The 13,536-nt window shown below is 30.6% G+C and overlaps 1 protein-coding gene across 1 annotated transcript; it reads right to left on the bottom strand.

Annotated features, from left to right (window-relative positions):
* Nucleotides 1-4,309: 4,309 nt before the first annotated feature.
* Nucleotides 4,310-9,043, bottom strand: LOC101265542 (F-box protein At1g70590). The gene is made up of 3 exons (XM_004239074.5): nucleotides 7,780-9,043; nucleotides 5,213-5,346; nucleotides 4,310-4,812 (listed from the first exon to the last, which is right to left on the bottom strand). Exons 1-3 carry the CDS (start codon nucleotides 8,339-8,341, stop codon nucleotides 4,459-4,461), a joined length of 1,050 nt encoding a protein of 349 aa, XP_004239122.2. The 5' UTR covers nucleotides 8,342-9,043; the 3' UTR covers nucleotides 4,310-4,458.
* Between the last annotated feature and the right edge of the window lie 4,493 nt (nucleotides 9,044-13,536).

The following is a 13,536-nucleotide window of genomic DNA, read 5'->3' as shown; positions in this document are numbered from 1 at the left end:
TCTTTTTGCCTAATTCGACTTGCTTAATCAACTGTATGCTCTCATAATATTTAATCATATCATATATCAGTCACTAATTTAATTTCATTTTGCTCACTCTCCATTTTGTTTCAAAATGTTGGCTGCTGATAGTTTTATCGTAAAAGTTAAAATGTCGAAATAGTCAAACAGGATCATGGAACTTCACTATCTGCCTTGTTTAGTACTACTCGTTTTCCAAAGGTTTGTTTCCTGTTGAATCACTTATGTTTTTGGTGCAGATTTTATTTATCATTCATGTGTTTGTCTGTAATTTTTCTTTGTTAGCAAATTGGTTTCTTTATCTTCTTAATGACTTTCTCTTCTCAAATCAACTCCTAATATTTGCATTTCTTGTAGATTAACTTGACTTTGTGAGTTTCACGTCCTTTTTATTTCATTATTGTTACTTGTTATTATTTTCCGCATTTCAGTCCCCTTTCACTTGAAGTTCACTGATAAATGTTTGTCCACATAAATCACTTTTTGGCATTACCACCAATAATTTGTATCTCTTTTTTTGTTGTTGTTATGTCCTTACAGACCTATTGTTACACAAGGTTTGCGTGATTTACTATTCCACTATTTATTTTATCATAATCTAGTGCTAATGTATTTTATTTTTGTCGTCTCGCATGTAAAATCTGCTAGAGTTCGTCAAGAACTCTTTATTCCCCGCATTCTGCGAGAGCCGAAAAGGCTCAAACTCCTCTTATTCGAACCAAACATCTATGTATTCGGCGTACAGATTTTATGAAGTTGAAGAAATCAAAGCAAGCCAAGAAATGGAAGATTCAAAGAAGTTAGGGCCAAAAGAGGCCCACTTTATTTATTGTTTTTCTCTTTTGTGTTTGTTATTTTGGGTCTAAGCTCTTGTCATTTGATATATTAGGGAAATTTTTTAAAATGTCAATATTTTAATATTTAATAGGGTATAGTGTCAACACTTTCAATATTTAGTGATAATGTTAAAATTTTACCTTATTATGTATGTTGATTAAATTTTAATTATTTTGTTTAATTAAAAAGAATACAAAATTTATATAACAAACAGGAGCTATTTAGGGGAGAGAAAAAATTTATAAAAAGTAACATATGCTTAAAACTCTCAACATCAGTTACAACTTAAACAAAAACTGAACGATAAATTTGTCCATTATTCATGATGTTCATCAATTACTATTCCACTATTTATTTATCATAATCTAGCGTTAATGTATTTTATTTGGGCAACTTTCACATATAGCAAACAAAAAATTCATATTTGTATGTTATAGCAAAGTTTGTATAATTACGCTCCATAGCAAACATAAAAACTGTATAATTCGCTATACATATACAATTGTATAATTCGCTGGCCTAAATTGTATAATTCGCTGGCCTATTTCGCTGCAATTGTATAATTCGTTATCCTATTTCACTGCGATTGTATAATGCAAAATTGTATAATTCGCTGCCTATTTCGCTGCAATACTTTTATGAAATTTGCTTTGTATACAGTTGAATCGAATTAAAATGTATGTATATTGCATAATTATAAGTGTATAGCAAGAAGATATATGTTTTTCTCGCTTTATACAAAAACAGAAACACAATATATACACTTCTGTTGTATAAAGCTAGAGAAATTGTATTTTACTGCAATTGTATAATTCGTAATTGTATAATTCGTTGGCCTTTTTCTTTGCAATATTTGAAGTAAAATATTTGTAAATTGTATAATTAAGTGTATAACACGAAGATATATATTTTTGCATGTGTATATACAATTTTCTCTCGCTTTATATAAAACAGAAAATAGAATTTATACACTTCTGAGCGAGAGAGGCGAGCAAGAATGGAGAGTGGCGAGCGAGATTTTTGGGAGAGAGACGCCTGACAAATTTTAGCTAAGGTTTGCTATGGAGCACAATTAAATCAAACCCTAGCTACTCCATTTATTTTAAGTTATTAGTTCGTTATTATATACAATTTTCCCATTTTATTTTTGTCGTCTCGCATGTAAAATCTGCCCGAGTTCGTCAAAAACTCTTTATTTCCCTGCATTCTGCGAGAGCCAAAAAGGCTCAAACTCCTCTTATTCGAACCAACCATCCATGTATTCGGCGTACAGATTTTATGAAGTTGAAGAAATCAAAGCAAGCCAAGAAATCGGAAGATTCAAAGAAGTTGGCCAAAAGAGGCACACTTTATTTATTATTTTTTTCTTTTGTGTTTTGTTATTTTTGGCCTAAGCCCTTGTCATTTGATGTGTTAAATCGTTAGAGTTAGACTATTCGACTAGGACATATACAATGATAAACGGGTCAAAAACCAAAAGCAGGTGGGTCCAAATTTCGGTCCAGGCGGGCAGAACCCGGGTTTAGGCCCAAACTCTCTCTCTCCAAACTCACTCTCTCTTTCTCTTATTTTTGCTTACTTATCTGTCTTTTTATTTGTCGTTACTTTAAAGTTAGAAAACTTCAAATCTCCGTAAGAATGTCATAATGCATTAGTAAACTTAAAATTGGAGTAATTTTTTAATTTATAAGTTTCGCTTAGATGAAAACTAAGAACTCACTTTCAAACAATTTCTAATAAATTTTGTAAGAAAAGTTTTAGCCAATCTAAGTTAGTTGCCGAAAAATCGTATTTAACGGATATTTTAGGTGTTTAATACCTTCCTAAATTATAAATATGAATATCCGAACCCCTTTAAATGTTTTCAATTGATTAATCTGTTAAATCTTTTGAAAATACATGTTTTCTTGATTTTTTTTAAAAATTAAGTGGCGACTCAAAAAATCAAAAATTCTTGAAATAAATATTTTTTCGATAAAATAACTATTGCTAGGTTGTTATATTTGTTGATTGGACTTGTAAATATAGCACTTGTCAGCTTTGTATCTCTTCTCATTTGTATAACTCCTTTAGTATTTTCAAACTCCTTTAATATTTTCAATTTTGATGGTCTAGTTTTGACGATGGTGAAACAAAAATTTTAATTGTCTAGTTTTGACAATTGAAACAAAGTCTTTTTTGTGTTTGTAAGAATCTTTTGCAATAATCGAAATAAGGATCCGCTTCGATCTTACAAATTTAATCAGTTACTTGTTGTTTGCGTCAGAAACACCATTTACTTAAAAACTCACTTTTATTTTCTTATTTGCTTTGTTTAAGCACTTAGGACCCGTTTGGTAGGCGATATTAGGTAGAATAATCCATGGATTAAAATTTAATCCAACTAATACATTGTTTGGTTACTTCATTTAATTTAATCCATGGATTGCTTATTCATCATATGTGGTTATAAATGTTTGTTAAACCTTGGATAAGATCCCTAAATGACTAAACTAAACCTTTATTCTTTTTTTTAAAAAATTTCTTGTGTAATTTAATTTCCTTTTTATTTATATTAGAGTGGTTATAAATGTTCTTTTTTAATTCTCTATATTTGTTTGGTATAATTTAATGATTTTACTAATATTTTTTTCTTGATTTTTGCTTATATTCAAGATAATTTGTCAATTACCCACTTGAACTATTGTTTTAAAAATAAAAATAAAAATAAAAATAAGCTTTAGGTATAAACAATTTGAGTAGTCTTAAATCTATGTTAAGTTTAGGATATATACTTAACCCACAAAAACTAGAAATACATTGTGTCATCACTGATCTTCTTAATGGTACATCACACCTTAAAATTAAAAACAATTTTATATATATGTATTTGATTTAACTAATTAAATGGAATAAATAATTCTTTAAAAAATTATCTGGTCCGGTAGTTAATCTACCTTGACCCAGTTACATGAAATAAACACTCATAACAACACAAGGATATAATTGGAAAGAATTTTTTTGTAGAATTATAAATTAAACACAAAATTAAGTGAAAAGTAGTGAACGAAAATTAATCCCTGCATTATTAATCCCTGCATTACTAATCCATGCATTACTAATGCCTGCACTATCAATGTTTGTATCAAACGACCCCTTACTTACTTGGTTAGTTGCAACTCAAATGAACCACCTCTATGAATAGCTGTTGATGGAAGAACCTAGATAGGGATGAAAAGAACATTTCTAGACTTTTTTTTCTATGATATCATTCTAAAAATCTTTCATCATTTCTTTATATCTCCGGAATTTTGTAGATTTTTTTTATGAAGTGTTTTGGACATTAGTTAAGTTGATGATGAATTCTTAAACACAGTCCCACTATTATGCAAAGAAGCTTTGAATCAAGAAAGTCGAAATGGTCTTGTGCCTCAATGAAATGACAAATTCAGTAGAAACCATACAGAAATGATAACTTTTAAAGCAAAAAATATTATTTACAAGAAAAACTAATGTATATTTACACTTTGTACTTGAACAAGTTCAAAAGTAGCATGCATGCTAGAGAAAATATGCTTAGGCAGCATTGAGGCTGAAAAAAATAACAAGAAGGAGACTCAATCAGTGAGACGAAGAAGGCAAAGGACGCCAATTATCAGCAAGAAGCATGGCTCTGTCACGACAAGAAGTGGACATCTCTTGAAGTATAACATACTTGACGTGATCAGCTGCTGTCTCACCAGCACGCGTGGCAAGCTCCAAATATACAACAGCTTTCTTCATGTTCCCTTCGGAAAATAGACTGAGTCCATGCTCAAACTGGGCTTTGCTATGCCCGCGATCAGCTGCTCTCTTCATCCATTTCCTTGCTAGTTTGTGAGATTGAACTAAACCTTCTCCAACTGAGTAGCGCACTGCTATATTGTACATAGCATGTACATATCCACCTTCTGCTGCCTTCAGAAACCACCTTACCTGCATTTCACAAGCAAAGTCGTCATAGGAACAATTCAGTAATCTTTATAGAAAGTTATACTTATAATTTCTGTTTAACCATAATCGTGAATTTAAAACTTTAGGTCCCATGGGGACAAGTTTAGGACCATTTTTTACAGTGCTGCTTCTTGAGGATAACGGTTTCAAAATTTCCAGTTTGTGTATGATGAAGAAATCCTTTATATTTCCTAACTGATAATGTAGCTGCTCTGGAATTTATAGATTAAATCTCGATTCAATCAAATTTACTTGACAAATCAGAAGTTTAATTCCAGAACCTTGAAGTATGATATGATCTAAAATTTGAACAATGTTAATCAAAGTGATATTGTACGTCTACTACACTAAGATAATGGTTAAGCAAATAAAATTTTCATACCGCTTCACGAAGATTCCTACTCGGGCCACGATTTTTATGTAAACAAAGGGCAAGTTGGTATTGAGCTCGAACATAGCCTGCAACGGAAGCTTTGTACAGCCATTTAATAGCCTCCTCAGTGTCCGTAGGGTTAACTGCATAGAGTAAAGAGGTCATTACTGCATTGAGACACAATAACCAAAAGTAATGAAAGTTAATGCTAAAACTTGCAAAACAAATGCTTCCATTTAGAACTCTTCAGTGCAAATTAAAAGCTTAGTTTCAGGTAGGTAGCATTGGCAAAACGGATTTGAAAAACAAGTACCCATCCATGACCCAACCGCCCAATTAAAAATGGCTGGATAATGATCAGATATCCATTTTATCCATTTGAAAAATGAATATTTGATGGATAAATATGGATTTTAAGATCCCAATCCTACCAAACCCATACAACCTACTGCAAAAAGGGACTTGCTCATCGCAACCCAAAGATTACTCGTAAGTGCTGTAAACAAGATTTAGCATTTCATATTTTACCGTTAGTGTCGACTTCTATGTTTATTTTTTCTTTCAGTTTTCATTTTTAATTAGATGTGACCATATCGGGTGCAAGTGTGAGTTGTATTTGACAATACTTGCTTCTGGTGTTACTCTTTTTGTCCTCACTACATTGGGTAAACCTAGTATTACTATACTGAAACTAATATATGTTGTCCAAACTATTGAACCAATATAAATATCAGAACTAACTGACTACCTATTCCAGACCAAAAAACAATAAGCACTGCAATTGCTTGTATTCTGTTTAGATACTTTATCCTTTCTTCATCTTCATTTGTCTTAGCTAGATCCTGAATTTAAATATATTTTCATATCTTCAGTTACTAGTGTCAAAACTTTTCTCCCCTTTGTATGTTGCCAGGCTATAGTAGTTAATTTCCTCAACTTTCACCATGTGACCAACAGCGACTTGAGCACCAAATTGTATTTTTACTACTTATTATTTAATCTTATGTCACTACTGATCTAATATATACTTTAACAAACTACTAACTAATGGTCCATCATACTTAGTTGGCCTAAAATGGCTTGTGAACAGTGTTATCAAAAGCAAAAAGCGCAAAAAAGCTCTAAGGTTAGTTGGCGCTTTAAGCGCAAAGAGCAAATAAAGCGTGGATTTGAGGAAAGACGCAATGGACAAAACATACAAATATATATATGCTTAGTTCAAAACTAATAATCATAAGCATTAATAAAAATATGTGGACAAAGAAATTGATTGTTTTTACGAGAAAGTGAAATATCACTGGTTTAGTATTGCCTCTTCAGGAAATTCTCATTCACAATGAGAAGTATGTCTTAGAGTCTTGATGACGACACTAAAGTGCACATTAAGCGAGGCAAAGTGACCAACACGTTTTGACCCTCGCTTTAGGGCTTAAGCGCGCTTTGATAACACTGCTTGCAAGTTATGATTATAAAAAGTCCTATCCTTTCCTATATCCCGCTATAGCTCTTTAAACTATTTTCGTCTTTTCAGTTACTATTAAAAAGTCTCTTGTTTCACAACTTTCTTCCACAAGATGACAAGACCCATCCAATGTTGGAGACTTTCTGTTTCAGAAAACACATTTCCCCTACCCCACTAACCAAAAAAAAGGAAATAGCTTTGCGAGTGTTTCTCTTTTGGATTGTTAAAGGTAGGTGGCTTCTTGAGCAAAGAGTGAAATACAATATAACCATCCTTATCAAAATAAGAAGGAAGGATATTTATCCCTTTTTTTTTTTCTTTTCTAAGCCATGTTCAACTCACCCATATCCGATTTTGCCCGCCATTTCTGAGCACTAATGGTGGGTGCTCTTAGCGATCACATGACTTCACATGCATATGTAGACATATAACGATTTTAAAGAAGTAGCATTTCACCATACTTGATGCATAATGGAAACAACAAAAATACTATTGGTAGAAGCAGAACCTACTCTTGTTCACAGATACAATCACCAGAGGAATCATAAAAGGAAAGGACAAATAGTCATAAAACGTGTTGCGGCCTTCAACGTTTCAGGACAAATAGACCTAAAAAATTGTGCTCATTTCGACACAAAAATTTACCATCTTATTTTTTTTCCGGAACATATAAGGTACTTATTTCATTGATTGCACCAACAAGGTGCCAAATTTGTATCAACATTTACCATTACTAATATACATTATTTATACCACAAACTGCGATTCTTCCAACCACCCGATTATATTCTATGCATTCACTTCACTTTTAGAATCGTCCTGCCAATTTGATTTTTTCCACTAAAAGATTAGACTTTGTAGACTACTCGACTACGACTATAAACTACGCCAAGTATAAACAAACTTGTAATTATGTCACCTTGCTATATAATGAAGATGAATGGTAATATATCCACCAAGAGTCTACCATAAGATTCCCGGTATCTAAACGACGAAACTATAGCCCTCTCGAAGGAATCTTTCAAGGTAAAAAGGGCAACACTTAATCCGAATTCACAGCTAGCACACCAAGTAGAACAATTCAACTGGATGAGCAAAACTAAGAAAAAGGTACCTTGCAAGAGGCAAATCCCCAAATTACACTGACCAGCAGGATCACCAAGCGCAGCTGCTTTTCTGTAAAAAGCAATCCCTTGTTCCTTCCTCTCCATTTCCCAATAAACCAATCCAGCATCCACCATAGCCAACGTAGACCCAAGAGCCGCACCTTTAAGGAACGATTCAAGAGCCTTATTCAAATCAGGTTTCACCCCTCCACGCCCATGCTTAAACCGCTTCCCATTTTTAAGAAACAACATAGCTTCTCTTAAAGGTTTCAACCCATCACACCAAGACTTACATACTTGTGAAGCCGCACGTAAATTAGGTAAAGTGAAATTAGCTGCAATTTTCAATAGCACATCGTCAGGAAGTTGTGAAAAATCAGCGAAATCTTGATTTTTTGGACTAATTTGGAAATTATTGGTTGTGGGGTTGTTTGTTATTCTTCGATTATCATTCTTATTGACATGTTTTCCGATAAACGAAATGGCGGTGAAACGAGGACCACCGTCCGAATTACACGGCCATGTTCTTTGAATCATTTGGGATTCAGGTGAAATCGCTGCCATTGCCATTGAAATTGAAGGAAAATGATAACCAAATTTAGCACAAGATTTCGAATTTGTGAAGGCGATTGCTATTGAAATGAAAATGGAGTTTGTTCAAAAGAAGAAATGAGATGAAGGGGTTTCAGATTCTTGAAATGGAAAGAAATATAATAAGGAGAGAGACAAAGGTTGAATCTTTTTAGCACAATGTTTGGTTATAAAAATAAAAACATAATATATAAATAACAGTATTAGTTTACATAACTCTTGAATGGTTTTATTTAACCGTTATAACTGGTCGATCGGTTAAAAATAATTATATTTACTAGTTAAATGTATAAATATATTATATTAGCAATGGTCAATATAAGTTAATCGTTGAATGATTAAGAAAATTATTAGAATTTTTTTCTTTATTAAATACGGAGTTTAAGAAAATATAAAAGAAATTAAATTTTATGGTTTTAAATTAAAGTTATATCAAATGTACAAAAATTGTCCTTAATCTTGTGGACTTAAATATGTCACGTGATGAGTTGAAAGTAAAATATTACCAAAAAAGAAAAATATCATTCTTTTTTTAAACAAATCAAAAAAAAATAATATCATTCTTTTTTAAACGAAGAAAGTAATATTTATGATTTTATGTTTAATTTTATCAATAAATATTTGTGATTTACATCGAAATATAATTTAAAAATTATAAATTCAAAATATAATAAAAAGTATATATAAATTTAAACTATAACAAAGAATATATTTAAATTAATTTTGATATTATAATATATTTTGTAGAAGGTACGGGCAGTGTAGGAGGCGTGTGAGAAGTTTTGAGTCTTTTGTTATTATGTCGTAGAAAACGCGTATTTTGTGATGTACTCACGAAAGTGACATGCTCATCATTTGTAGTAAGCCGTTAAATGCACATATTTGGCTTTTTCTCTATTTTCATTTTGGGAGGATCTGATGATGGATCATCGGAATTTGAAGATAAATGAGAAATATAAGTAACGGTAGACATATTAAGAAAGATAAAATTAAAAATGAGTATATATGAGATAAAATGGGGGTGGTATTCAAAAGCGAGATCAATATATAATTGAACATGCGAAAAAGAGATGCTTAAATGGTAAAGAGGTGAGAAGTTGGATACGGAGGGTATGAGGAGAGACAGAGATAGGTCGAAAGTATTGGATAAAGGGTATTAGACAGGAAGTGACACAATTTCAATTTATCGAGAATATGATCTTAGATAGGAGGGTGTAGAGGTTGCGGATTATGATAGAAGGCTGGTAGGTGGTAGAGCATTGTTTCGTTTTTAATGAGATAGGCTTGATGATAATTTGTAGCATCGTGTATGTCGTAGAATTAGCCTATTCATTTAATTTTTTTGTTTAAATGTCTTTATCAGTCGTTGTTTATTGTGTTTTAATTTCTAAATTATTTTATTGGTATAGTTGTTATGTTTTTGAATGCTCTATACTACTTTCCCTATTAGTTATCATGTTTTCTTCATGTTCGTATTTTCTTTTTCAAAATTATTTTAATTTATTATATGTAAGTCAAGATTCTTTTAATAATATCTCTAAATCTACTAAGTAGAATAAGGTTTCACGAATTTTGTGAAGTTGTAATGTTAATTGTTATGGTAAGTTATCGTTGTTCAAACTTTAGGATTAAGTTAATTGAAATAAATGCAATTTGTGTAAACCAATTTTGGATTAACAATTTTTGGATTGACCAATTTAGCCTTTGAAAGTAGATAATTTGCTAGAAAATTGTTGTATTCTCCGGTCCAAAGATCGCTATGCTAATTATTATTTCAAATGTTTCGTAATGATACTTAATAAGCATTTGACAAGTAATATTTAAAAATAAAAAAGATGTATTTACAGTTAAAGTAGAAAGATAGAAATAAAAAACTTCAGTTATGTTTAAATATGTATGTCATTTTAAAAATAGTTAAAAGTTTTATGAGAATGAGAGAATTCACTCGCAAAACTAGGCAAAACTAAATTTATTTATTTTGAAAAATCATCTTAAAAGTTTGAGGTTTTAATCAAACTAAGTCATTATATAAAGCCATTCACCAAAATAATATGTTTTTAAAAAAATTTACAAAATTAGTATAAACGTATTCCACAGTAACGTTTTAGGATATATTTTATTTTTTAAAAGTTGATGGTGTCAGATTGATATACGTTACTCACAGTAACGTTTACTCCTAAAACGTTACTCATAGTAACGTTTTACTCCTAAAACGTTACTCCTAAAACGTTACTGAAAATAACGTTTTAGGAGTAAAACGTTACTTACAGTAACGTATATCAACCTAATGTTGTTAGTTTTTAAAAAATAAAATATACCCTAAAACGTTACCGTGAAATACGTTTATACTGATTTTGCAAAATTTTAGAAAAATATATTACTTTGGTAAATTATTTCATATAATGACTTAGTTTGGTTAAAAATTCCTTAAAAGTTAAACTAAAATTATTCCAACATGTTGTCACGATCCGAAACCATATTCTAGTTATAACATTGTGTTTATAGTCACAAGTGGCCCAAAGTTAACCTATTTTGACATGACGCTATGATCTATACACAACAATTGAATGACTAAACAAATGAAATAAACACAGGAGTTGTCATTGAAAAATGAGAATTCCCCAACACTGCTAGTGAGTTGATCGAGTGTCATATTAACTACGACCTGGATTATTATAAGTATCTAAACCTATATTATAAAATAATACAATGCAAGAAGATATGCAATCAATTATTTGAATTCATTGACTATTGAGTATGCGAGATATGCATCCGAAATGAGTTATACTAATAATATTGAATAACTCAGTAATACTAAAATTTGAGATTAAAATAATATATTTTATCTAAAATTATCTTATACATGTATAACCCGAAGAATGAATGTATAATTAATCACAACAAATTCTATCAACCTGAATAAAACATGCAGTTTAACGCACACATATTCAAAAACATGAATTTCTTTATTTTGAGGACTCGTGAAAATAACTATATAAAAATACTGAATTTTAAATTAAAAAACATGTATTCATGGACTGTTCAGAAAGAAAAATTAAAATATGATCAAATACATGATTTTCATTGAAATACTGGTTTTATAGAATTAATCAATTAAAGAACGAAGTTTTCTTTAGGACTCATTAAGTGAAAGGGTACTCATTAATAAAATCTCACATACTTAAAAGGAAAAATCCCGATAAAATCCTTAAACTGAAGTAAGATGATAAAGAATCGTAATTTATTGCTAAATAAAATTTAGAGTACTGAGTGATTTCACTTTTCAAAATAATAATCGAAAGTGAGGAGGTTTAAGCAACTAACTCTCATTTTACCCCACTTAGGAATCTTGATAAAATTGTCCAACAATTTGACTTGATAGAGTATTTGAGGTTTATTCCGATTCAAAATTTTTAGTAGTAAAAATGAAATTAGTTGGAATACAAGTGAGAGCGAGATAAATACACATTTATAATTTAACCCTAAAACAATATTTCTCAAGCATTTAACAACCTAATCATTATTTGTACTCTGTATTTATCATGTACTATGTGGATACATAACCACCATAGTAAATTCTAGATATTTTTTTTAAAGTTGGTTAATATGTGAAGCATATCATATTTTGTTGGGTATGTCGCAAGAATTGATGAAAAATAGAGGGGAAAAACGAAACTTGTAAAATTGATAACTTGAATAGTTGGAAACTTGCAAAGTTTTCTTATGCTTTTTAATGAAAAGGCATTTGTCCCTCATCGGTGGTAGAAAGAAAAATAGGAGATTTTAAATATGGAAACACTCCTATTAATTGTTAAAAGGGTTGGAAAGAGGGACTCCCCTCATGCGTTGTTGTTGCTCGCTCGGCTACGGCTTTGGCTTTGACTTCGGCAAATGATCGATTAAGAGATTATTTTTGGACAAAGTTTGTTTTAATTATTTATTTAATTAATTAAATTAAATGGCCAAAAGTGTTTTCAATTAATTAGTGACGTTTTCAATTATTTAGTTAAAATTGACCGAAACATTTCAATTTTTTAGTTGATTAACCCGACCCGACACGGATCCGCATAAACTTTCCCGTTTTCTATTTAAAAAATTTCCACCATGACTGTCTGAAAGGTTGCAACTTTCAGGAACAGTTAGTACCATTTATAAGGTTGCAAACTTTCATTAATGATTGTGTGGATTCTGAAAGGGTTACAACCTTTCCGAACCTGCTCTTCTTTTCTATAAATACTATTCATTCTTCAGAATATTTCCTCACAAATTTTCTGAGTTTCTTCTTCTTTTTCTGCACAAAAATTTTCTTCGTGTACTTTCATGTTGTTGATTGGTTCACTGATACCAGAGTTTTTGGTATCTATACTCTGGTGATTTAGATTATTTTATCCTGGGAGGTTATATTCCAAATCATGCCTCGGATACTAGAGGAAAATAATTTACTTAAGGGGACATCGTGAGTTCAGTGGACTTGATCTTTTCTTATTAAAACTTTACTCACATTCTGGTATGTTTTACAGATTTTTTGTGAATTAGATTTCTATTTATCTTTCTTACTGCTTCTATAAATTTTAGTTACTTCGTATTTTTGAACAATTTATTAAAATCAGTAATTTCTAATTTTCTAACGCAGATTGATAACATATTTAATCTATCATAAACTCTATTCTTGAGAAATACTGTTTAATGCATGTCTAATATAAACTCGAGTCTCTTAATTTTGAAGTCAATTGTCTTCCTTTGACTTGGGATCCTTTCAGAAACATACTACAACACATCATTCACTAACAATTTGTTTGGATCATTATTACCCATTGTTTCATAATATATTGTATTGTATTATACTCTATTGTAGTATATTGTATGGTAGATACAATGGTTGGCTAGATTGTATTATTTGTTGTTGTTTAGTAACATTTTAATTGTTTGGTTTGATTGTATCGTACTACATTATAATTTATAAATTACTTAAATATCTTTATTATTCTAGGGTAGGAGGTTTGACTAGATTTAAATATTTAAGGTAAAGGGTAAAATAATATTTTAAAATAAATATTATGTAAAGATATAATTGAAAAAAGAAATTAAGTAACAATGGAAACACACCAAATTGGTAGTTTCATAAAATAGAGATTTCCCTTATTACGTAACAACAAAATTTAACAATACAGTAC

This window comes from Solanum lycopersicum, chromosome 5 (genome assembly GCF_036512215.1).
Source record: "Solanum lycopersicum chromosome 5, SLM_r2.1".
Classification (NCBI taxonomy): Eukaryota; Viridiplantae; Streptophyta; class Magnoliopsida; order Solanales; family Solanaceae; genus Solanum; species Solanum lycopersicum.
Note: the sequence above shows the minus strand (reverse complement) of the source record. Positions and strands in the feature narration are given on the sequence as shown.

Coding starts and splice junctions, on each gene's coding strand:
- LOC101265542 (XM_004239074.5), bottom strand. CDS start 8,341: ATGGCAATGGCAGCGATTTCACCTGAATCCCAAATGATTCAAAGAACA. Junction 5,347..7,779: donor GGGGATTTGCCTCTTGCAAG/GTACCTTTTTCT, acceptor TACTCTATGCAG/TTAACCCTACGGACACTGAG. Junction 4,813..5,212: donor GTAGGAATCTTCGTGAAGCG/GTATGAAAATTT, acceptor TGTGAAATGCAG/GTAAGGTGGTTTCTGAAGGC.